At 38.0% G+C, this 26,854-nt stretch overlaps 1 protein-coding gene across 1 annotated transcript in view; it reads left to right on the top strand.

Moving 5' to 3' along the window:
- CPA6 (carboxypeptidase A6) overlaps positions 1–26,854 on the top strand; it is a 271,032-nt gene that overhangs the window by 215,732 nt on the left and 28,446 nt on the right. Inside the window, 3 exon segments of the mRNA XM_040487648.1 lie at positions 16,489–16,613; positions 23,533–23,647; positions 26,120–26,221. Coding sequence (XP_040343582.1) covers positions 16,489–16,613; positions 23,533–23,647; positions 26,120–26,221 — 342 coding nt within the window.

Consider the following 26,854-nt stretch of genomic DNA (forward strand, 5'->3'; position numbering starts at 1 on the left):
TGATTTCTGGTTTTGTCTTTTATTTTTCTAGATCCTTCAGGTGTCAAACACCTTTTCATGTACATATTGGCCATGTGTATGTCATCTTTGGAAGAATATCTACACAGTTTCTCTGCCTATTTTTTAATTAGATCATTGGGGTTTTGTTTTCCTTTTGCTATTCAGTTATGTAAGTTTTTTATATATTTTGTATATTAGCCACTTATCAGATATGTGATTTGCAAATGTTTCTTCCAATTCTGTAGGATGATCATTTTGTAGATTGTTCTGTGCAAAGGATTTTTAGTTTGATGTAGTCCCACTGTTTATTTTTGCTTTCGTTGCCTTTGCTTTTTGTGGCAGATCAAAAAGTCATTGCCAAGATCAATGTCCAAGGGCTCATTCCCTATGTATTCTTCTAGGAGCTCTGTGGTTTCTATTCTTATGTTTAAATCTTTAATCTATTTTGAGTTATTTTTGTGAGCAGTGAAAGATAAAGGTCCACTTTAATTTTTCTGCATCTGGTTATTCACTTTTCCCAACATCATTTGTTGAGGAGACTATCCTTTGCCCATTGGGTATTCTTGCATCCCTGATTAAATATTAGTTGACCATATATGTGTGGGTTTATTTCTGGCTTCTCTATTCTGTTCCATTGACCTATGTGTCTGTTTTATTTCAGCACCATACTGATTTGACTACTATAGCTTTATTGTATAGTTTGAAATTAGGAAGTAAGATGCCTCCCATTTTATTCTTTTTCAGAATTGCTTTAGCTATTTAAGATCTTTAGTGATTCCACTCAAATTTTATGATGTGTTCTCTTTCTGTGAAAAATGCCATTGGAATTTTGATAGAGATGCCTTGTATCTATAGATGGCTTTAGTGAGTATGGACGTTTTAACAGTAATTCTTCTAATCTATGAACACAGAAAATCTTTCCATTTATTTATGTCTTCAGTTACTTTCATCAGAATCTTGTAGTCTTCAATGTACAGATCTTACATCTCCACTGTTAAATTTATTCCTAAATATTCTATTGTTTTTGATGCAATGGGTTTTTTTAATTTCTCTAATAGTTCACTGTTAATGTATAAAAAAATACAACTAATTTTTGCATACTGATTTTTATATTCTTCAACTTTACTGAATTTGTTAGTTCTAATTATTTTTTGATGGAGTCTGTAGGATTTTCTCTATATAAGTTCATATCACCTGAAACAAAGACAGCTTTACTTCTTTTCTAATTTGGATGTCTTTAATTTCTATTTCTTGCCTGATTGCTCTGGATAGCACTTCCAGAACCAAATTGAGTAGGAGTGGTGAGAGTGAGCACCCTTGTCTTGTTGATCTTAGAGGAAAAGCTTTCAGCCTTTCATCCTTGAGTCTGATGTTGGTTGTAGTCTTATCATATATGGCCTTTATTATTTTGGAGTATATTCCTTCTATATCAATTTGTCGAGTGTTTTTATCATGAAAGTATGCTGTATTTTAACAACTGCTTTTTCTGTGTTTATTGAAAAGATCATATAATTTTTATATCTTGTTCTACTGTCGTGTATCACATTAATTGATTTGTATGCAATCCTTGTTTCTCAGAGATAAGTCCCATTTGATAACAGTGTATGATCTAATATGTGTTAAATTCAGTTTGCTAAATTTTTTTTTTGAAAATTTTTGCAGCTATTTCATCAGGGATATCAACTCATACTTTTCTTATAGTATCAGGGTAATGCTAGTCTCATAAATTAAGTTTAAACTCCTTTAAAGGAGTATTCCCACCTCTTCAATTTTTTGGAAGAGTTTGAGAAGGATTGGCATGAATTCTTCTTTAAATGGGTGGTATAATTAACCAGTGAAACCATCTGGCCCTGGACATTTTTGTGTTGAGAGGTTTTTTATAAATGATCCAATCTCCTTACTCATGATTGGTCTGTTCAGATTTGCTATTACTTCATGATTCATTCTGGGTAATTTGCATATTTCTAGGAATGTATCCATTTTTTTCTAGGTTGTCCAATTTTTTGGCATGTAGCTGTTCATAGTAATCTCATTATCTTTTCCATTTCTGTCTCATTACTAATAATGTCCACTCTTTCCTTTCTGACTTTATTTGACGCTTCTTTCCTTTTTTCTTAACCTATCTAAAGGTTTCATCAATTTTACTTATTTTTTTCAGAAACCAGCTCTTGGTTTTGTTAACTTTTTCTATTATTTTTCTGATCTCTGTCATTTCCCTCCATATGCTGATTTAGGATATAAGGAAACAAACTTTTTAAATTTTTTTTTCAACGTTTATTTATTTTTGGGACAGAGAGAGACAGAGCATGAACAGGGGAGGGGCAGAGAGAGAGGGAGGCACAGAATCGGAAACAGGCTCCAGGCTCTGAGCCATCAGCCCAGAGCCTGACGCGGGGCTCGAACTCACGGACCGTGAGATCGTGACCTGGCTGAAGTCGGACGCTTAACCGACTGCGCCACCCAGGCGCCCAGGAAACAAACTTTTTAAAGTTTTTTTTTCTAATTCCTTGAGGTATAAAGTTAGGTTGTGTATTTGAAATCTTTTTTTTCCTAATCCAAGTGTTTTTCACTCTAAACTTCCATCTTAAAAAGTGTGTTTCCCAGATTCTAGTAAGGCAGGAAGAAGTTGGAACTGACTCAGGTTGGCTGGCGTCAGCGAACATGAATACCTGTGATAGGAAAGCTGGTGAAATCTACTAGAGGTCTGTGGCAGCTGTGCTGGCCATTGCTTCCTTCTTCAGTGGTGAAAGCTACAGGTTTTGTCTTTAGAGCAGGTCACGGTGAACTGTGATCACTCCCACTGTGTGGCTGCTATTGACAGCCCCTGCTTTTCTTTCTTGTTCCTAGCCATCTATCTGCATCTCAGCTTTGCTAGTCTGGGTGTGATGAAACTGAAGCAGGGTATTCATGCGGTGTTCCCAAAAGAGTAGGGAAGCAGGTTTCTCACCCTAGTTCTCCTTTCCAGATAAAAGAACTCTTTCTAGTTGGGAAGTTTCCCCTTGGCCCTGAGCAATGCCAGCTTGGCTGATGGAATGTTGCACACAAAATGAAGCTGTCTTCCTTCTTGTGCAGTTATTCTCAGGTGTTTTGTTCCAGTGTGTGACTAAAATTTCTTAAGTGGACTCCAGAGCTCTTCCAGAATTGTTTTTGTTCATGTATAGCTGTCTAATTATTGATTTTTGTTACAATACAGAGACTGGGATCTCCTATGTGACCATTTTGGTGACATCACTTACACCTCCTATTCTGTAACCTGTTTCATTTAATGTTATTTTAGTAAAGATATTTCAAGGCCAACAGGTGCATATTTACATTGATGTGTGTATATATATTTACATTGATACTATATCTGTAAATGCTGCTAATGTTTGAATTTTCATAGTTTACCTGTAGGGAATCTCTTGGCTTCTCTGTAGATAGTAGCTTGTGAATAATGAAAATTTTGTTTCTTCCTTCTGATTGTTGGCCTTTTTGTTCTTTATTCTTTTGCTTCTTGGCAATGATCCTCAGCATGAGAGTCTAAAAAATTGGTATTACAGTACATTTGCTTTGTGTCTGACTTGAAAATAAATGGTTCTGACACTACCATTGTGTATAAATGTTTCCTGAAGATTTTGGTACATGCCCTTTAAAAGGTTCAGAAAATGTATTTTTTCATTATTAATTTCTACAGATATTTTATAACTAATAGATGTAGAATTTTGAAAAGTGATTTTTCTGAATGTATTGATATCATAGAGTTTTTTAATAGTCTATTAACATGATGAAATACATTAATAGGTTTCTCTAATGTTAAGCTACAACTGTATTCAGTCATGATTTTTGAATCTTTCTATATCTAGTTTGCTAATACACATTTTTAGGATTGTCACCACATTTATAAGTAAGTTTGGCTTATAATTACTTTACTCATGCTATTCTTGCATTTTTTCTTCTTTCATGTTAAAGATTATACTAGCTGGGGCTCCTGGGTGGCTCAGTCAGTTAAGCATCCAACTCTTAATTTTAGCTCAGGTCGTGATCTCACAGTTCATGAGTTTGAGCCCCCATTGGGGGCTTTCAGGGTGGAGCCTGCTTGAGATCTTCTCTCTCCCTTTCTCTCTCCCCCTCCCCCACTTGTGTTTGCATGTAACATGTGTCTCTCTCTCTCTCTCAACATTTTTTTAACTAAAAAATAAAATCTTATTTTTTAATTAATTTTTTCATTAATACTAGCTTAATGAAATTATTTTGGGGAAATTTCTAATTTCTCTAAACTGTGGAAGAGTTAAAATAAGATTTGGATATTATGTGTTGCATATGTGTTAGAGCTCCCCTGAACCTGCTAGTTTTTTTTAAGGGGTCAAGAAGGATATATATTTTTAAATAATTCAGTTTTCTTAATTGATATTAAGTATATTCAGATTTTTTTGTTTCTTCAGCTAATTTTTTTTAAATTAACATACAGTGTAGTATTGTTTTCAGGAATAGAACCCAGTGATTGATCACTTGTATATAACACCCAGGGCTCATCCCAACAAGTGCCCTCTTTAATGCCCATCACCCATTTATTCCATTCCCCACCCATCTCCCCTCTAGCAACCCCCAGTTCTCCTTATTTAAGATTCTCTCATGGTTTGCCTCCCTCTCTGTTTTTATCTTGTTTTTCCTTCCCTTTGCTTATGTTCATCTGTTATGTTTCTTAAATTCCACATATGAGTGAAATCATGTGATATTTGTCTTTCTGTGATTGACTCATTTCGCTTAGCATAATACCCTCTAGTTCCATCCACATTGTTGAAATGGCAAGATTTCATCCTTTCTGATTGCTGACCTAGTATTCCATTGTAAATAGACTACATATACTTTATCCATTCATCAGTCAATGGACTTTGGATTCTTACCACAATTTGGCTCTTGTTGATAGCGCTGCTATAAACATTGGGGTCCATGTGCCCCTTCGAATCAGCATTTTTCTATCCTTTGGATAAATACCTAGTACTACAATTGTTGGGTCATCAGGTAACTGTTTAATTTTTTGAGGAACCTCCATACTGTTTTCTAGAGTGGCTGCATGAGTTTGCATTCCCATTAGCAGTGCAAAAGTGTTCCCCTACTCTGCATCCTCGCCAACATCTGTTATTTCCTGAGTTGCTAATTTTAGCCTTTCTTACAGGTGTAAGCTGGTATCTCATTGTGTTTTTTTTTTTAATTTTATTTTTTATTCTTTTTAAATACATCCAAATTAGTTAGCATATAGTGCAACAATGATTTCAGGAGTAGATTCCTTAGTGCCCCTTACCCATTTAGCCCATTCCCCCTCCCACAACCCCTCCAGTGACCCTCAGTTTGTTCTCCATATTTGTGAATCTCTTCTGTTTTGTCCCCCTCCCTGTTTTTATATTATTTTTGTTTCCCTTCCCTTATGTTCATCGGTTTTGTCTCTTAAAGTCCTCATATGAGTGAAGTCCTAGGACTTTTGTCTTTCTCTAATTTCACTTAGCATAATACCCTCTGGTTCCATCCACATAGTTGCAAATGGCAAGATTTCATTCTTTTTGATTGCCGAGTAATACTCCATTGTCTATATATACCACATCTTCTTTATCCATTCACCAATCAATGGACATTTGGGCTCTTTCAGTACTTTGGCTATTGTTGGTAGTGCTGTTATAAACATGGGGGTGCATGTGTCCCCTCGAAACAGCACACCTGTACCCCTTGGATAAATGCCTAGTAGTGCAATTGCTGGGTCGTAGGGTAGTTCTATTTTTAGTTTTTTGAGGAACCTCCATACTGTTTTCCAGAGTGGCTGTACCAGCTCATTGTGGTTTTTATTTGTATTTCCCTAGTGATGAGTGATATTTAGCATCTTTTCATGTGTCAGTTGGCCATCTGGATGTCTTCTTTGGAAAAGTGTCAGTTCATGTCTTCTGCCCATTTCTTAACTGGGTGGTTTCTTTTTTGGCTATTAAGTTTGATAAGTTCTTTATAGATTTTGGGTAATAACCTTTATCCCATTGTCATTTGCCAATATCTTCTCCCATTCTTTTGGTTGCCTTTTAGTTTGTTGATTGTTTCCTTCGCTGTGCAGAAGCTTTTTATCTTGATGAAGTTCTGATAGTTCATTTTTGCTTTTGTTTGCCCTGCCTACTGAGACATGTCAAGTAAGAAGTTACTGCAGCTGAGGTCAAAGAGATTCTTGCCTGTGTTCTCCTGTAGGATTTTGATGATTTCCTGTCTCACATTTAGGTCTTTCATCCATTTTGAATTTATGTTTGTGTATGGTGTAAGAAAGTGGTCCAGTTTCATTCTTCTGTGTGTCGTTGTCTAGTTTACCCAATACCATTTGCTGAAGAGACTTTTTTCCATTGGATACTCTTTCCTGCTTTGTCAAAGATTACTTAGCCATACATTTGTGGGTCCGTTTCCAGGTTCTCTATTCCACTGATCCATGTGTCTGTTTTTTTGTGCCAGTACCATACTGCCTTGATGATTACAGCTTTGTAATACAGCTTAAAGTCCAGAATTGTGATGCCTCCAGCTTTGCTTTTCTTTTTCAACATTATCTTGGCTATTTGGGTTTTTATCTGGTTCCATACAAATTTTAGGATTGTTATCTCTAGTTCTGTGATTTCTCTTTCTGCTGCTTCATTATTGGTGTATAGAAATGCAACCAATTTCTGCACAGGATTTTATATCCTGCAACTTTGCTGAATTAATGTATCAGTTCTAGCAGAAAAGGGCTTTTCTTTCTAGGGGGAAGTGTGAACAAGGCTAGAAAGAACACATGAAATGTGGGCAGAAAGCTACAGGGACTTGACCAGACAGTAAAATCAGAGGATGTTTCACTGAGGTCAGTTAATGCTCAGGAAGGACTGTTATAGAGAGGCTGTAGCAAGTGAGGGTGGGTAAAACCTGTTATAGAGAGGCTGTAGCAAGTGAGGGTGGTGGAAAGAGAAAAGCTTAACTAACACTTGTCAAAGTAACAGACATTTTGTTTAGATTAATCAATGGGGACAAACAATTCAGCTAACTATTAAGCAAAGAATGAGAATCTAAGGGTCTATGTCTGAGCTTGTCATAGGTAAATAAAGGGGAAATTTGTGAGGTTTTTCAAATTTATATGGGGAGAATGGTTCCTTACAGTAAGCCATTCTAGAATACAAAGGGGCCATGAGATCACTGTTTTCCAGGATCACAGGGCTCAGGTAAACTTCAAGATTTCTCTTCCATTCCTGACACAAACCGTTTCATATGGAAGCCTCTAAATGATGCTTTTTATCCCCACTTCCCTCCACCTTTTCCAAGCTAACTCCTACTCACCCTTCAGTATTATGTATAAATAACACCTCTCCTGGGAAACTTTTCTCAAACTACTTCCCAAATGTAATTAAACAGCCTTAGTGTGTCTTCCCTCTATAGACTAAGCATGTAATGTCTGCTTAGTCCTGGCAGTCCACGCTGTGTCTTACTCATCATTGCATCCTAGGTACGTAGCTTGATTGATGGCTGAGACACTGTAGGTGCTCAGTAAAGAGTGAAAGGATGTAGGGTAGTTACTATAGCTGATTTTTAGAAATCAGCCTATTCTCATAAACAACAGAGAGACAGAACAATCTATAAATCCTCTAGGTTGTTCAAAGGATGATGATCTGTTGCTTGATCATTCAGCCCTCCAGTTTGAGAATTCCTCCCTGGTCTTTTCATCAGCTAACAACTAATATAGAAAAAAATTATGTGGTTTCCATTTAATCTTCTAATTGCTTTAGAAAAATGCTTGGAAGTAACTTTTTAAAAATTAGTTTTCTTTATATATCATTTTCCATACTGACCTAATAAGTCAATATAACTGATCAAAGATGATACTAGTGCAAAATTGTTGAGAGGGTCTTTTTCTTTTTTTAAATTTTTTTTAACGTTTATTTATTTTTGAGACAGGGAGAGACACAGCATGAACAGGGGAGGGTCAGAGAGAGGGAGACACAGAATCTGAAGCAGGCTCCAGGCTCTGAGCTGTCAGCACGGAGCCCGACGCGGGGCTAGAACTCACGGACCGCAAGATCATGACCTGAGCCGAAGTCGGCTGCTTAACCGACTGAGCCACCCAGGTGCCCCGAGAGGGTCTTTTTCTAACTCTGAGAGTAAGAAGGTAAATGTGGGTGAACTTGAAAGAGATTTTCCTAGAGAAATGTAAACCTTTATATTCAGAAAACCACACTGAGTCTGACAGAATTTATAGAGTATGAGGGGAACTTGGAAATAATGTAGTCTAAGGCCTTTTTTTGTAATTAAGAAAATTAAGTCTCTGGAATATGACATAGCAAACTTAAAAAAGCCAGAAAGAAACCATTTTTTTATTTCCTAAGTTAGAATTTTTTTTCATGAAACCAAAGATGAGTTTTGTTTGATTTTTGAGATAAAAAATAGAATTCTTGAGTTAGCATCTGAAAAGATAAATGCATAACAAACTCTGAAGTGATTTTCCACTGAGTATTAAACCCCAGAGAATAGCCAAAAAAATTTTATTGTGAATGCATTAGCATACTCTTGTTTAGTACACCAAAGTAAATACTTCTGGATGTAGCAATCACATATCATGAGAAAATTATCTATGCTAAAACCATAAATCATCAATAGAAAGTGAAGGGAAATCTCTATTACTTGATGAGAATGCAGTCCAGGGGCTCTTGTCTTCAAATGTCCTTGTTAATGGAAATCCAGGTGATGCATGAGATAATTTCTGATTATTTTTATCCATTCTACAAAACCAGGCTAAAAATGCTAACTCAATTCTTAAGAATAGAATTATTTTAAGCTAGCAAAATATAGTGAAACAATATTGCCTTCGTCTAACAAGTTTCCTGAGTGGCTGCTAAATTCTCAGAGTCTCTAGTGTAGCAGTTAGGAACCTTTCCTTAGTATTTATAAGACTTCAAATGTTCACTTAGAGGGCAGGAATTAAGGTAGTATCGACTCTTTTATATGAAAAATGTGGTGATCTGCAGGTGCTACAGAAAGATGCAGGGTGCCAAAGTCAGATGTCATTGAGTTTCTAGTTTCTCCTGGGCAAACCATCACAGGTCTACATCCTTCATTCCATAACCCCAATGACCCTAGTACTCAAATCACCCCCCAAGCCACTCTGGCCTGATAATGCAGAGTTCCCACCCCTCATCTAGCATACCATTAGTTATCATAAGAATTTAGTAAAATAGTAATTATCCTGAGATTGGGGAAAGCAGCTCCTGGCAGCCAGAAGCCAGGCTGACACAAACAGCCAGACCTTGATGTTCTTATGTTAACCATTTTACAGAGTACCAGCATCAGACAAGACTATTCTATGTTCTTCATGAAATAAGATAAAAATAAGACAGTGTCTAAACACAGGAAAAACAAAAAATAGACCAAACCAGAAAAATGACAAAACATCCCTTGTTTTGGGTTCTTTCATTTGTTTTTTGTTTTGTTTTGTTTTTTGTGTGTAGCTGATATGACTACTGCTTCTTTATCAATTACAGTCCCAGTTGTTTCTTTCACCTTCTAGATACGATTATCAAGATATTCAGTGATGGAATTCCCTTCATTCTGATAGCATTCAACCCAGAGAAAAATCTGAGTTCCTTAAACCCTACACAAAATCACCTAACAAAAGCCCAAATCCCCTAAATTCTTTGTCTTTCTGAGATTACCCCTTGTTGAAACAAGCCAATAAATCAAATCTTTTTTGACAACCCATATATTCCATCTTTGATGGGCTTCAATAATCCTTTCAAATTGGTGAATGTACCAATTAATAGTTCAGGGAAATGTTAAAAATCATTTTCTTTTCCAATATGTGCTTTATTGAATAAATGAGACTTAGTATCCAATTATGATGATAAGCATTCAGCCTTGAAGAGAATTGGATGGAAAACATGGGCACCGAAACAGAACTTCCCACCTTTACCTGATGTCACTGGTATAATGCTTTTCTGATAACTAGAACAGTAAAACCTTGGGTTTCAAGTAATTTGTTCTGTAAGTGTTCTGAAGGATGAGCAAACATTTCTCATAAATTTTAACTTGGTAAATGAGCAATATCTTGCATTACGAGTAGTATGTGCTACAGAACATTACCTGATCACAACTGAGCCAATGGTTCTCTCTCGCTCGCTCGCTCTCTCTCTCTCTCTCTCTCTCAATCTCTCTGGGATTGTGGTTGATCGTCTTCCATGCTTGGATGCTCAGTCTCAGGCTTCAGTGCTTGGCAGAAATCAATGATTTTTCATAACATTGGAAGATGCCCACAACTGCCACTAGTGTATTTTTTGTCACTTCAAAACACCTATGGGAAGTCCTCTGCTTTTCCATACAAGAGTAAGCTTAGGAATGCTTTGCTTCATACTAGGTCAGGCTGCTTGCAGATTTAGACCCTTTCCTCTGCTGCCTTATTGCCAGTTATGTTAAATACAGTATATGACCAGCATTTATTAATACTGTACTGTAGTCAACATCTGTGCGAGCATATGCAATGGCCCCATGCAGAAAAAGGTTGAAAAGAAAGGCGGTAAAAAGAAGGAGATGATTATGATGGAAGTTAAGAAGGAAATCATAGAGAAATGAAAGTGGCCGAAATTGAAATATTTTATAGGAAGTCTATGTCTGCATCTCTTCTCCAGAGGAGGAGAAAAAGGCAGCATTTCTCACTGCAAACGAGATTAGGGAGATGTGTAAAATGTGGGAAACAGTGTAAAATTTTGTAGAAAAGCACTACCCTAATAAGGCTGTCATAGCAGTGATAAATCTGTTTAATGACAATGCAATGTCGTTAAGATCCTCAAAAAGACACAAAAGCAAGTGTCATTGGATAGGTTCCTTGTTAAAGTTCATGAAAAGAAAAAGATTCCATGGAGCCAATAGATAGCAGTAATTCCATTAGTGATAGTGAAAGTTGTCCTACACAATAACCCTCCTCTCTCTTGTCTCCCTCACTCCAGCCATGAAGGTTTTCAAAGGTAAGGGTAGGTTAATTTGTTTATTTTTCTCTATTATTTTGTATTATAGATATGAATATTTTTGAGTTGTGGAATGAATCATCTGAGTTTCCATTATTTCTTATGGAGAAATTCGCTTTGATATACAAGTGCTTTGGATTACAAGCATGTTTCCAGAACAAATTATGCTCACAAACGAAGGTTTTACTGTACTCATGCTATAGTATTAATTTCTACTATACTGAAATGTATAAGTAATGCTTTCATTCGGACTTATCCCACTCTTGGGCCTCCACTAATTTTTATGACTATTTTAACTCCTAATTAGTTAATAACATATTTTCATCTTTCTTCAGTGGTGAAACAATGAGTTGCCTAAATTCCTGAAGACTTTTGTTGTATTTATTGGGTCTGTGCTTTAGGGAAGTGATAACTTAGCATTTTGTAGGAGAGAGAGGATGAAGCTAGGTAAAATGAGTCCCACAATTTTAACAACCTACCATATGTCTGGTTTACCAGAGACCATATTCTCTGGCTAAGTTTACCTTCCAGCAGCCCCCTGCTATTTGAAATGTTAACAAGTCATAAGAAGTAGAGCAAGGACAAACAATAACCATAAAATAAAAGCATTTCTTTAACTGTGTTGCTGAAGTGGCCACTACTGGGGATATGGGGCCACTATTGGGGCCAAGCATTGGAGATATGGGAGGGAGAATTTCACAGTTTCTGCTCTCATGAAGATAATATGAAAACAGATATTAATATTAATATGAAAATTGCCCCCCAGAATATATGTCTCTAGAACTTGTGAACATGACCTAATTTGGAAAAAGAGTTTTCAGATGTACTTAAGGATCTCAAGATGAGAGCATCCAGATTACTCAGGCCCTAAATCCAATGACAAGTATCCTTAGAAGACATGGAAGAGGTGAAGATACAGAAACAGATGAGAAGACCATGTAAAGATGGAGACGGAGATTGGTATAATGTGGCTACAAGCCAAGGAATTGCTGGAGCCCCCAGAAGCTGGAGGATGCAAGGAAGGATCCTCCCCCAGAGATTTCAGAGGAAATGCTGCCCTGTCAACACCTGGATCTTGGACTTCTGACCTCCAAAACTATGAGAGACTAAATCTCTTTGTTTTAACCCATCCGGTATGTTGCAATTCATTATAGCAGCCCTAGGAAACTAATATAATCACTGTAAAAAATGAGATACAATTAAAAGTTACATGAAAGCAGATAAAAAAGGTACTTGACCTAAACTTGGGTGTCAGAAAACTTCTTAAGAGGTCATAGAGATCCTAAAAGTAGGTTAAGTGGATCCAGACCAAAAAGACAATTTTAAGGGTATATAAGAGAGAGTATTTTCTGTGCATTAAGATTTTTATGTGTGCTAATATGTAATTAATATGATTATGTAAATTAAACATTAGCTGACCACAAACTTGATATTGAGGTTTCTTACTTAGAAACCTCTTATGTGATACATAAGTGCCTAACACTTTTCCAAACCAACAGAAAGTAAGAGTAAATACAGAGTAGGACTTTCTTCTCTCATGCTTCTATGTTACTTCAAGCAGCTGGGAGACAGGCCATCTGTTCCCAAGCTGAAGAAATACCACCTGTCTTCCCATATCTACATGTAGGACTCACTCAGAAACTGCTGGGGGACACTGACTACACCTCCAGTGATCCCTCAACCAGGTATGTAATCAGTCCCCTGAAAGACAGGTGGATGCTTCATGGAGGCTGGACCAGGCCAGTAAGTAAACACAGCACAAGAACCAAAAGAGCCATGAAATTAGTGCTAGACTAAAATATGATATTTTTTCATTGCAGAGAAATTATTTTTGAATTTTGAATCATTTATCATTTAACAAATGACCCCTGTTCACCAGGTGCTATTTAAAGCATTTCGTACGTATTAGTTTAAGCCTAACAAATCTATAAAACATATAGTATTTATAAGCCCATTTTATAATTGAAGAAACAAGCACAGAGAGCTAAAGTAAGTTGCCCAGAGTCAGACAGCTAATAAGCGGCAGAACCAGGATTCAAGCTCAGCCTGCCTTGAATTCCAAAATTAATGCTCTTAATGACTGCATTTTCTGTAGTCTCTATAATCCCAATCTATGACAACAACAACAACCAGGAAGTGTAATCATCACCTTCATTTTACAGATGAAGAATGTGAAGCCCAAAGAGATTAAGGAATTCACCCTACATCACACAGATGCTAACTGTGGACAGCCTAAATGTAATTGTAGGAAGTCAGACTCTGGAATCCAGAGAATTAACCGGCATGCTACAGTGGTTTCAAATCCAGTTGTTTGCATTAGGAAACATTCCAGCCTTACTCATATTCTTGGTGTATTTATTGGCTCCTCTCTTCCTTAAATCCATCTACAGGTTTTAATGTCCAAATAAAGGAATAATCTCATCATAGTCTTCATTTTAATCAGAAATATGTGAAGTAGAACTTTACTGCTTCCAGCTTTTCTTTTCGTATGTGTTCAAAAAGAAAAAAAAAAAAATAGCTAATATTTTTTGAGTTTTCACTATGTGCCAGACTTCGTGCCATGTGTTTTACTTCTGTTTTTCCAATTCATCCTACAGAAAAATCTGTAGATAGGCTTTTTAATTACATTCCCAATGCAGATAAGGAATTTGAGGCTCAGAAATGTTAAAAACCTCCCCTGAAGTCACACGGCCGATACTAGCAGGGCATTCCAGCTCAGGGCCATCAGGTTCCAAAGTCCATGCTTTTGACCATACACTAAATTTCCTCCACCTCTTAAATAGATCTGACTGTATGTGACTGGTCATCATATGAGGAAAGGAACACATGGGAACAAACACCAGATTCCAAGGCCAGAAGTTTCCATAGAGGAGCGTTCTCTCCTTGCAATATCACATTGGCTGTTTAGAGCAAAACCCTGTGATAGTTGGCATACAATCTGAGGCCATCCTGACAAGGTTACTGATCCTTCATTGTCATCATCATAAAGTGTCACCCAGCTTTGCCATTCAGAGGCAGTTTACCATTCATCCAGATGGGATAACACCCTAAGGAAATGATGGTAACCTGCCCAGAGTGGGCTGATTTGAACTTTGAAATACCCACATACAATTTATAGGGCAAATAACCCCTGGCAGGAAAAACCAGGGTGTGAAACCTGCCAACCAAACCCCCTCAAACACTAAGGAGGTTGGATGTTGCTTATTCTCCTGGGGGTAGTCTCAGAAGATCCCAAAGACAACCCAGTCAGCACATACGGGCACTGGAGTGTGGGCACATCCTGTGTCACCGTTTTGGAGCTGTGCATCCTTGGAAAACCAACTTCACCTCTACGAATCTGAGTCTTCTCATTCTTTAAGTATATCTGCCATTAGCTCCTACCTCAAGTATTATTGAAAAAATTAGAAATACCTAAAAAGTGGGTGGCACTTTAAAAATCTCACGTGAGTATTGCTGTCCCTATATCTTGTTATAAGCATATGCCTGCCACCCAGGGTTAAATACCCATGTATTATATATCCAAGAACCCTTTCCCCAAAATATTACTGGAGAAAAGCTGATAATTCATTTTAACTTATTTTCCTAATATCACAACAGTACAATTCCTGATTTTGCGAATTAGTTTTGTTTCCTTTAGACCCATTTCCTAGGATGCCTTCTCCAGGCCATGCTATGGGGTATGTTCCTTGAATGGAACCTCCTATAGGAAAGCTACTCTCTTCTACTGAATGAGGAGTCTTATTTTAGCATGTACCCTGGAAAATGACACACAAACTAATCTCCAGGGTGGCTATTCACAGTATTTTTGGTTCTTATGGCTCTCTACCCTCCAAATATAGCACTATTTCCTCATCTCCACTGGCATTAAGGGATGTAACAAACCTTAATATCAAAAATATGTCTCTGTAATGGGTTTAGAGGCAAGTCCCAAAGATGATTACAAGATCAGAAAATCTATCATATAAAGAAAAGTGAAAGATACCAATGTACTTTATCTCACAGAGACAAGAAACCGGCCATTCCTTACTGAAGAGTGGAACAAGAAAAAATGAAACTGTGCTGCAGTGTAAGGGATTAAGAAAAACATCTGCAATCTTGTTAAACATGGATATGAGTTAAACTAGGATTTTTTAGACTCTCCTCTTTTGGAGACTTAAAAGATGTGGTTTGGATACGTCTATTGGGGACAGGTTTGTTCAGTCCTCGATGTATCCTTGCCCAAGGGCTGACAGATGGATGAAATGACCTCTCAGCATCCCTTCCAGCCCCACACTTCTGTTTTTCTATGATTGTTGGACTAGCATGTTAGCTGAGTCAGATTTGCCCTTGCAGCTTAGTGGAGGAGTCAGCTGCTTGGGAAAAAACAAAAACAAAAAAAAAAAAAGAGAGAGACTTTTTGTCCCCAAAACAAATGCCTTTCTGCCCTGTTCAAGATTAAATTATACCACCAGAGGTGTATTTCCTTGAGTCACAAAGTATTTTTGGTCTTTTAGAGTTCCCTAAAAGAATGAAGACACTGACACCTAAGAGAAGATAAAGTAACTAAATCTTACCAGATCAGAGATCAAGGCCCTGTACCAGACTAAGGCTGGAAATGCAGAAAGAGAAGGTCCCATGCGACATGACTGTAAAGGTGAACTGTGCCTAATCGAAAAGGTAGCTCTCGGCTTGTGCAGAAGATAGGGCTCTCCTCCCTCCCAGATGCGTTCAGTAATTCTATCAATGAATTTAAAGCACTACCTACCAGATATGAAGCATTAGACAAGGCACTGGGAACACTACAGTAAGCTAAAGAGACACAGCTCCTGCTTTCCTGCAAAACACTGGGCATGTGGTGAACATATAGTGAATTATTACATGGAGTCTATACGTATGCAACCGTAAGTTGCTGATGTGCACAAGGCTCCATTCTAGACGCTTAGAATGAGGTGGTAACCTACAGGAGCTTACATTCTGATAGGATTAAATTACATAATGAAAGAAGCATGAGTTGCTCTAAGAACTATGACCAGGAGACTACCCTAGCTGAAAAGTCCAACCTGACAAAGGGATGTTTCTATTGCCATGTGAAGGCTGAGTAGGAATTGGTAAAAGGCATGTTCTGGGGAAGGAAGAAATACCTGGAGACAGTTCCATTTAAAGTTATCAAACTTTGTTGATAGCTGTTGTCAGGCTACCATAATTCGCTTGGGTAGTAAAATATAAGGTAATTTATATCTTTCTTATTCAAACATTTGTGTAATAATTTTTAAGAATATCAAAGGTATACTTAAAACTATTTTATCTAATTTTTACCTTGTGACTTTATTGTATATTGGTCTTTATTGCTTATAAAGGATGATCAAATTCTATGTGGATATGATATAATTTGGAGACCAAATTCAAATAAGAATTTTACCCTGATGGTGAAAGCATTGAGTCTAAATCCAAAATGTGACATGTTTCACGCCATGACATGGATCTTTCCCCACCTGAACTGAATATGAATTATAGGTTGGTTCCTGCACTATAGGTGGACCTGTGGCAGCCCAGCAGTATCTTCCATGTATCAAAAGGAGCAGTTACTGATGTTCATATTCCCAAAAATGGTTCCCAAGTCCTGTTAGCCTTCTTACAGGAAGCCAACATCCAGTACAAGTAAGCATTCTTTTTCACTTGTTTAATTCACTTGTACTAAACTGAACTGAATAAGAGCTGTATTCAGTTCAGGTTTTAGTGTAATAGCGAGGTGGTTGGTGGTGGGGAGGAACAACACTGACATCTCATTTCACCATTACCACCAGGTGATCACTGTAAACACAGAAGGTCTTCTCTGAGGAATGGAGAGCAGCCTAGCAATGCTTAGAAAGTGGATAAAAATGCAGGGGCAGATAAAACTTTCTGCAGGAGCAGTGACCGCTAAGCAGAAGATGAGCCTTGGGACTTACAGGCAGAGGGGACAGTGCAAGCAAAGGGAAAAAACAGTATAATACCTGTGTAGGGAACTGAAATGGCTCAGTATTATTAGTGTACAAAATCAAGTCAGGGAGGGGCGCCTGGGTGGCTCAGTCGGTTGAGCGACCGACTTCAGCTCAGGTCATGATCTCACAATTTGTGAGTTTGAGCCCCACATCGGGCTCTGTGCTGACAGCTCAGAGCCTGGAGTCTGCTTTGGATTCTGTGTCTCCTTCTCTCTCTGCCCCTCTCCCACTCATGCTCTCTCTCTGTCTCAGAAATAAATAAACATTAAAAAAAAAATTTTTTTTTAAATCAAGTCAGGGAGTAGAAACAAATAATGCTGGAGAGGTTGCGAGAAGACCAGGTTGTGGGAAGTCTGATGTAGAGGGCTAGGAGTTCAGGCTATGTAGTATGTGGTTCTGCACACTTGAAAGAGGTAAGCAAGGAAGCCATGTGTACGTAGGGGTAGAGGGGCAATAGGAGACTGCAATAGTCCAAGTAAGATGTTGTGAGGCCTTGAGTCGGGACCAGAGTAGTGGGATAAGGAAAGCTTTAAAAAAAAAAAAACAGTGAATAGGCAAAACCACCTGGACTCTGCACTTAGTTGGATGTAGGTGGAAAAGGAAGAAATTGAAAACAACCTCAAATCTTCTAGCTTAGGTGATTGAGTAGATAGATTCAAATAAATTTGGATATTTGGTTTGGGTTTTTTTTTTTAAAGGAATCGTTAAATAGTAAGAATGGAGCAAATGGAAGATAGTCACAGAAGTTAAGAAATGAGAGACTTTCAGGAGGGAGAACATCAGTGATGCCACGTGGTGCAGTAATATCCAGCAAGAAAAGGACTGACTGGTTTCCTTTGGATTTGGCAATGGAAATTGTGTTGGTAACTCTCATGGTGGGATTATATTGTCAGGAGCAGAAGACAGAGAAAGTACAGAGAAGTGAATAGGAGGTGAGAACATGAAGAAGCAGAGCAGAGTACTGCTCCTAGAAGTTAAAATAAGCTGAGAGGCAGAGAATGAGGAGTGACTACAAGGAGATGCAGCATCAATGACTGCTTCAAATTTGGGATTTTAGGGGGGTAGGGGGAAACTTTTGTATGTCTGTAGGCTGAAGGGAGGGACCAGTAGGGAAGGACACACTGATGGTACAGGATAGAATGCACCAATGGAGAAATGGGTTTGAGCACTAGAAAGGATGCCTTATCCGGGAAGACTGAAGAGGTAAATGTGAGTCTAGTTAAGATTATATAGAGGAGAGTCAACAAGTTGAAAGAGATAACTAAGGGCTAAATTTTCTACGTGGAATAAGAAGCAAAATTATCTACTGGAAGGGAAGAAACAAGCTAAAGAGGGTTACCAAGAGAAAAGCTGGGGTTTTTGGTGCAAAGAAGGGCGATTGTAGCACTCATACAGAGTTGAGATTTTGTTGGATTAGGACCACAGAAAGGTCAGGATCAAAGAAGTTGAGGTTCCTAGTGAGATACTAGCTTAAGTATTCATCCATGGCATCAAATCTGGATAGGAAAAGAGAAGAGTCTAGGAGGAATTATGTAGTCAAATTTAAGAATCAAGAGAGGTATAATGATCTTTATATTGAAAGAAGATACAGCATGACTGAGGGCAACAAGGAAATGGAGGGAAGAAAATCTTGACAAAGTGTAGGCTAAGATTAAGAGTCCTGGTGTAGAACATTCATGGCTGGTGACAAGATTCAGGTGTTAGTCATGGAGGTCATGGCTGAAATGGAGTGTAAATCATTGAGACTGATGTGATTGAGAATGGATGGACTAAATCACCAGAGAATCATCATAGCAGTTTTGAATCTCATTGGCTGATGACAAGATTAGAGGTGGAGAGACAGATGTGCTCCTGGGACAGTAATATCAGAAAGTACCCAGGAGTCAGAGGAAAGAAACAAGGAATGGCATGATGCTGAAGGCAGGATGAGCTTTTTCTGGAAGTTAGAAGATTGATGAGGAAGCATGTGAGAATGCTGGGGTTCAGGAGAATGCTGACCTCCTTCCCTTTGGTCCCATGATAGGTGGTATGGTGAAAGAGAAAGCCACAAAAGAATCTGTCCTTGAGAGAATTCCATTTCCACTAGGGCAAGAATATGAAAAGAGAGAGTTCTCTGAAGAGACGAGAATACAGGAAGTTTATTTACAGAGAAAGCAGGATTCCAGCAGACACAAGGGAAAAGGAAGTGGTGGAGAGATAGAAAGTCAATGCAGGATCTGGGCAGAGAAGTGCAGTGTAGTGAATCAATGACATGGGAAGGAGTGACCTGCCTTTCATTTGGAAACTTAGGATTTCAGGGCTGTGAAGCATATTTGTAAATGACTAACCTCAATTACTCCAACTTCTTAGCAAATGGTTGTACTATCAAAACTGGCACAAAGAGGGGCGCCTGGGTGGCGCAGTCGGTTAAGCGGCCGACTTCAGCCAGGTCACGATCTCGCAGTCCGGGAGTTCGAGCCCCGCGTCGGGCTCTGGGCTGATGGCTCGGAGCCTGGAGCCTGTTTCCGATTCTGTGTCTCCCTCTCTCTCTGCCCCTCCCCCGTTCATGCTCTGTCTCTCTCTGTCCCAAAAATAAAATGGATAAACGTTGGGGGAAAAAAAAAAAAGAACTGGCACAAAGATCCCTGATGATGTCTGGTAAGGCCTGGGATGGGCCTGTGGCTCTGTGAGTCCATGGTGAAAGCCCTAGTCTCTCTGGAAGGCTGAGCCACAGGGTGCAAAGTGACAGTGACATTCCTCCCTGGTCCACACAAATACTTCCCTGCCAGAAAGATAATTACAGCCTTATTAAAGTACTTATATGCTTTTTGCAGAAAGGTACTTTATCTGTCCTTCTAGAACAGGGCAGAGTCACAGCTGTGCATAAAACTATTGTTCATATTGAACACATTTTAGTCATCACTATAACTTTGAAGGCGTGCTTTGATTCTCTGAATGCCTGGAAGGAAGGAGCTTAGTAATTATATCTATAGGTGCTCAGCAACAACTCACATGCTTCATTAATTATAATTCAGTAGAAAGGAATATACCAGTTATTTTAACAAGTCTCTATTTCCTGCCATTAAATATAGGTCATGCGGAACTGATATAGAATAAAATATCACACTTTATGTCACAGAGAATAGAGTCTAAAAAATGAGTATTTTAAATCAGTTGTCTCCTCATGGAGGACAATCATTTAGAATTATTCATTTTGTTGGTCCTGAGATAATAACACATAAGAGTCGATTAAATTCCACAGGGCAGTAGATAGAGATCATTTTAATTGACTTTTATTATTGTAGCCTGGGGTATTTCCAAAGGATTATCATTAACTCTGTACAACTATACATAATATATAGCTGTAGTCATCTTTAAGGAAGAGATAATGTGACCTCATGTGTCTGGCCCCTAGGTAATCAGCCCCTCTCAATGACATGAAAGATGAGATGATTCATTCTGTCATAAAAAATTCAATCATTTTATAAATTAAATACCTGTAAAAATTGGCAGTGGAATTTCAAATATTGAGCCTCACTCACCCACCCTGGAAGCTTTGGGGACATGGTTTTACACTGAATGTTGACATCACTTGGAAAGTTTTCAGTGGCTCTGGTCGCTGTTATAGTACATGCACCTAGGGTAGGGATAATCATGAATCACAAAGGACTAAGAAAATAGAACACTTACAAATGCCATTTTGATCTCCTCATTATTCTGCTGGTGTCAACTATTTGACAAGGAAAATGAGGCTAGACCTGCCACACCACAATTATTTTAATTTTCAGGTTGGTCTTTTAGGGTCTGTATTAAGGTATAGTCGTTGAATAGAGACCTGTATCAGTTTGCTAGGGCTGTCATAACAAATCCCATAGACTGGCTGGCTTAAAAAGCAAAAATGTAATGTCTCATGATTCCAGAGGCTGGAAGACTGAAATGAAGGTGTGGTCAGAGTTGGTTCCTTCTGAGGTCTGTGAGGGAAGGACCTGTCCCAGGCCTCTCTCCTTGGTTTGTAAGATGGACATCTTTGCCTCTTCATATCTTCCCTCTGCTTGTGTCTTTGTGTAGTAATTTCCCCCATTTTTTAAAATTGTGGTAAAATATCCAATATGAAATTTACCATTTTAACCATTTTAAATATACAATTCAGTGGCATCAAGTGCATTCACATTATACAACCATTAGCACCATACACCTCCAGAACTTTTCCATTTTCCCAAACTGAATTTCCTCTTTTTTAAATGTTTATTTTTGAGAGGGAGAGGGAGTGCACACTTACAGGTGTGTGACCTGGGAAGGGGTAGAGAGGGGGACAGAGGATCCAAAGCAAGCTCTGTGCTGACAGCAGAGAACACAATGTGGGGCCAGAACTCACAAACTATGAGATCATGACCTGAGCCAAAGTCAGACACTTAACCACTTAACTGACTGAGCCACCCAGGTGCCCCTGAATTGCCTCTTTTTATAAGGATACCAGTCATATTGGATTAGAATACATCCTAGTGACCTCAGTGTAATTACATCTGCAACAATCCTATTTCCAAATAAGGTCACATTCTGTGGTGCTGGGGGTTAGGACTCCAACATACAAATTGGGGGAGAAGGGGACACCATTCAACTCATAACAGATCCCCACACACAATGGATTTAATCACATATAATTTATTTCTCCCTCATGCGACAGTCCAGAGGTCCAGAAGCTGTTGCTGTGATAGTACAGCCCTCACTGTTGTGATGATAACTGCCTCTCTTGCTGCAAAGCTGGTGACTAGACACTGGAGTGCTGAGTCCAGCAACCTCGACTTTCCCTGAACAGTCACATTTCTGACCTTGACATGGTCACAGCAACAGCAGGAGATGGCCACTGCATTTCTTAACTTCCTATCGTACCAGTGTTCACAAATTTGTACCCGGGACCCTAGCTGCAAGAGAGTCAAAAAAAAGTAATTTTTGGGTTCCCAGCCCTTGCAGTACAAGAAGTCCATATGGAGAGTAGGCAGCTAACCATATCTAGCACAGACACTCAAGAGAGGAAAAAGGAAACAAGGGTCAGCTATATTCTCATATTCTCTTCCATTTGTTTTTTTTTCTTCCATTTGTATTTAATATGGAAACTGAGAGGACTAATACCAGTGGGTTTCCAGATTTAATTAGCCTAAATTATTTGTTTCCAGATCATTAGCCTAAATATCCCAACAATATATTAAAATCACTAGGTGAGCTTTTAAAAAGGACTTCTACCTAGTCACAGATATTCTTGTCTATGCAGGGCCCAGTGTGGCATTTTTTTTTAAGTTTATTTATTTTTAAGTAATCTCTACACCCAACCTGGGGCTCCATCTCATGACCCCAAGATCAAATGAGCGAGCCAGGCACCTCAGTGTGGCATAGTTTTTAAAGCTCACGGGTGACTTTAAAGCAATGCAACTCAAGAATCACTGGCCTAAATGACTAAACAAATATTAGGAAATCCAAAAACTAGCTCCATATGGCACTTGGAGATTTTAAAAGGAGACAGAGAAGCCCAAGAGTTTAATCATCAAAGGAGCTAATATCCAACTGGAATGATTCCATACAACTTGAAACTAAAAAACTTTACATGATAATTTTCTTACTTTGGTGAAAACACTAGCAAACTTGACTAGAAAATATTAAGATAAATCTTTTGTAGGAGCAATTCTCCATTAGAATTATTTTGACAGTTCTCTGAATGGGCATTTCATTATGCGATTAGTAATATGTTAAGTCATTTATCAATTAATAATGATAAATGATATAGAATCTAAGAATCAATTAAGAGGCATAGTTTTTTTGCACTGAAACTCCTAGGAAAATACTGCCTTTCTAAAAGGAACAATGGTGGTTCTATCAAGAGCTGCCAAACAAACAGATGTATCCACATCAGAACTTCTTAACTTTCTGGTGATAAATGTGAGGAATTGCTCTTACCTTGAGTGGAAACAAGTTTCACTTGTTTATTTTTAGAAGGTCTGTCCACTCTGAAAATAATGCAAACCCAATATACCCCAACTCAATTTTGCAAAAATTTAAACATTTTTTTAAACCTTTGAAAACTTTTCATATTGTGTTGCCTTGTCTTGTTTTGGTGTTCCTAATGTCACACTGGGCTTAGAGTCTAAAGACTAGAATCCAGGTTCACATTCCAAGCTCAAACTCTAACTCTGTTCTCACTAGCAGATGATATTGGCAAGTTCTTGACCCTTTTGAGGCTCATTTTCCCCATTTGTAAAATTTAAGAGTAAAATTTACCTTATAGGTTTGTTAACTAAGCTTGTGTACGTAAAATACATAGTGCGGTGCCTAAGTAGGTATTCAATAAATGTAAATGCCCATACCCATCATTCAGTTCTTGTAGCTGCTCAATACATGGTAGTAATTATTATTATTTGAGACCATCTTCTTTAATTTTACATTTTCATTACCCAATTTAACAGTTTCTGTTTCCCCAAAGAGAATACTTTCCCAACATTTGGTATTTTTAGAAATGTCATTATTTGCTATATTATTTTTCACTGATGCATGATTTTCTTTTGATATTGCCTGATTTTTATATGCTCTCCATTCAATTTTCATCATGTCTATCATTTCAAATCCAGGATCCTCATAGAAGATCTTCAGAAAACACTGGAAAAGGCAAGCAGTTTGAGAACCCAGAGAAATCGAAGATACATTTCTGGATATAATTATGAAGTTTATCACTCCTTAGAAGAAGTATGTAATCAAAGGAACTTTCATTCATTTTAATAAGTGCATCTTTATCATTCAGGTCTAATGATTGGGGGAGAAGCATAAAGACAGAGGCAGGGGCTATATGAAGAATACATATAGCTCTTACATTGTCTAGCCACCTCAGTTCAATCTTCCCTTCTATTAAGCCTTTAAAAGAAGTAGCAAAATAATTTGAATTTCATTTGCTTTACCCAACCCACCCCCACAGAGGACATAGAAGTGCAATGTAAAAGCGAGGGAATGTTGCTATAATTGCAGTTGTGAAAATCTTAACTAAAAAAGCATGGAAGGTAGATCTAGTCAGAGTTTGAAGGCAATGATTTGGTTGAGGGATGGAATGAATTTTGATGCTCGGCCCACAGCATCTGCACAGGTTGGGACCTCCCACAGGCCAGGCTTCATTTTGGAAACTCAGGGCCTTTTAACATGTTATTTACTCTTCCTAGTATTTATTCTATAGCAACTTCATTCCCACAACCACATCTTTGACTATTTCACCTAGACAATAGTTACTCCTTCAATATCAGATCAAGCAAAAAGATGGCTATTTCTATTTTCCCAGATTGGATTAGAACTCCCCAGCTCCAACCCCAGCTTATTACATGTACCCACAGCACATGGATAGAATATCTATCATAGTTTTTATACACATAATTTTAGGATTATTTGATTAATGCCTTAGTCGTCCTCAAGTTCCAAAGCAAGTTTCATGAGGACAGGCCATTTCTTAAATGCGTTTTTTAAAATTTTTTTAATGTTTACTTATTTTTGAAAGAGAGAGCGAGAGAGCAAACATGAGTGGTGGAGGGGCAGGGAGAGAGAGAGACACACACAGATTCAAAAGCAGGCTCCAGGCTCCACACTTTCAGCCCAGAGCCGGATGAGAGGCTGGAACTCACAAACTGTGAGATCATGACCTGAGCTGAAGTCGGACATTTATCCGACTGAGCCACCCAGGACAGGCCATTAATTTCTTGTTCACCACTATATCCATAGTGGCAAGCAAATAGAGACCTCCAAATAGGTAGCTGATGACAGAATGAATAAATTAATAAATACACACATTTTCCATGCTTCCCCTGAATTGAGCAAAGGAATGTCAAACACAGAATTAATGAGATCCTGTTATATTTTCAGGAGAATTTTTGGTCCTCTTGATAGTTCTTTTCAAAATTATTCTTTTCAAAATTATTTTCACATGTTTCTTGTTTCAACATATATTTTAGAAGCTTGAAATTAGAAGCAATGGAAGTTTTAGATAACCTGGAACACAGAAGTGCTATAACATGCACTAGAAAAAAAGTCAAATTTTAAAATTATATGTAGAGGGGCGCCTGGGTGGCGCAGTCGGTTAAGCGTCCGACTTCAGCCAGGTCACGATCTCGCGGTCCGTGAGTTCGAGCCCCGCGTCAGGCTCTGGGCTGATGGCTCAGAGCCTGGAGCCTGTTTCCGATTCTGAGTCTCCCTCTCTCTCTGACCCTCTCCCGTTCATGCTCTGTCTCTCTCTGTCCCAAAAATAAATAAACGTTGAAAAAAAAAAAACTTTAAATAAAAAAAAAACTATATGTAGATATGTACATACATATATACATACATACATATATATACACACATACATAGATATATATATACACACACACACACGATATATATATATATATATCCTGCTCATTAGACTCAATAAGAATAGAAAGGAAAGAATATATGGATACTTCTCAAAATCTGCTTTTTCAGCACAGACTCTCTTGCACATCATGGAACAGCAGGACACTTCTGTGTGATTTCCTTATTCGTAGTAAAGCTTTTAAGTCAGAAATGTCATCCCTATTTCTAAGTGCCTTATTCATCCATCTCAAATATTCCTTCTCCTGATGACAGATAAGTGTGTGTGACTGGATCAATGCAAATCTATCACTGTTCTTAGGGAAATTATTCAAAAAATGCCCTCTGATGGCTTGGATAACCTTTAAATGCAGAAGACAATGCCTTTTTCTTAGCATCTTCTGTTCAGTGACAAATTGCAATATATAGGACTTTAATAGACACTTTGAAGTAGTTTGGATGGTTTTCGTGAAGGTGATTTATTTCTTTTCCTCTTAAGTACTTAGGGGGAAAATGGAAATAAATTTTTATCTTGAAAAGAACCCAGAACACATTGATTAATTTTCTGTAAATCTCTGCTATCAAGATATTAATGACAAATGGTAGTAGAAGGTATGCTCTAAAAGGGGAACAATATAAAGACATGAAGCTACTATTTGTAAAGACAGAAAATAAAATATAGTCTTAAGTATCTTGAAGAAAATTAAAAACACAAAATTGATTTTTGTTCAACTTTATAGTCATGTATGTCCTTTGAGTTCTGAGACCTATTATTGCCTTTTGTTACCTTTTGTTCTCTGAAGGCTCCATAATTGTGAAAGTCTGACATGGTTTTTATTTATCTGATTTTAGATTCAAAATTGGATGCATCATCTGAATAAAACTCATTCAGGCCTCATTCATGTGTTCTCTATTGGAAAATCATATGAGGGAAGGTCTCTTTTTGTTTTAAAGGTAAAAATAAATTAACAAAATAAATATTTATTAAACATTCATCCTTTTCACGTTTGACTTATGGGGAAAAGAAAAGAAATGGTCTTTCACGGCGTCTCATACTTAACATCGTTTTAAGAAAAAATTTCCCTTAGATTTTTGGGCCATATTTAATTTTTACCATTGAGTATTCCAGAGAATGCTGTTTCTAACATATTCAGAGTTACCGATGCCCTTAAAAATAATGGCTTTCAAAATTATTTGTAAGCTGGTGCTACTCAAGGTGAACCAGTGAAAAACTACATAAATTTGTAAGCAAATATGCATTCTTCCCAGATGTTGACCCTGAGTTCTCTTCCAGCTACTGACTCAGAGCTCTCCATCCCTTCTCAGCCAAGCATCTAAAAAGATTTCCTATAGGGGCAGCTGGGTGGCCCAGTTGGTTAAGCATCCAACTTTGGCTCATGATCTCGCTATTTGTGAGTTCACGCCCACATCTGGTTCTGCACTGACAGTGCAGAGTCCATTTAGAATTCTCTCTCTCTCTCCCACTCTTTTTGCTCCTCCCCTGCTCACATGCACACTCTGGAAAGGAAGGAAGGAAGGAAGGAAGGAAGGAAGGAAGGAAGGAAGGAAGGAAGGAAGGAAGGAAGG

This window comes from Herpailurus yagouaroundi, unplaced genomic scaffold, assembly GCF_014898765.1.
Source record: "Herpailurus yagouaroundi ecotype Mexico unplaced genomic scaffold, PumYag 165, whole genome shotgun sequence".
NCBI lineage: Eukaryota > Metazoa > Chordata > Mammalia > Carnivora > Felidae > Herpailurus > Herpailurus yagouaroundi.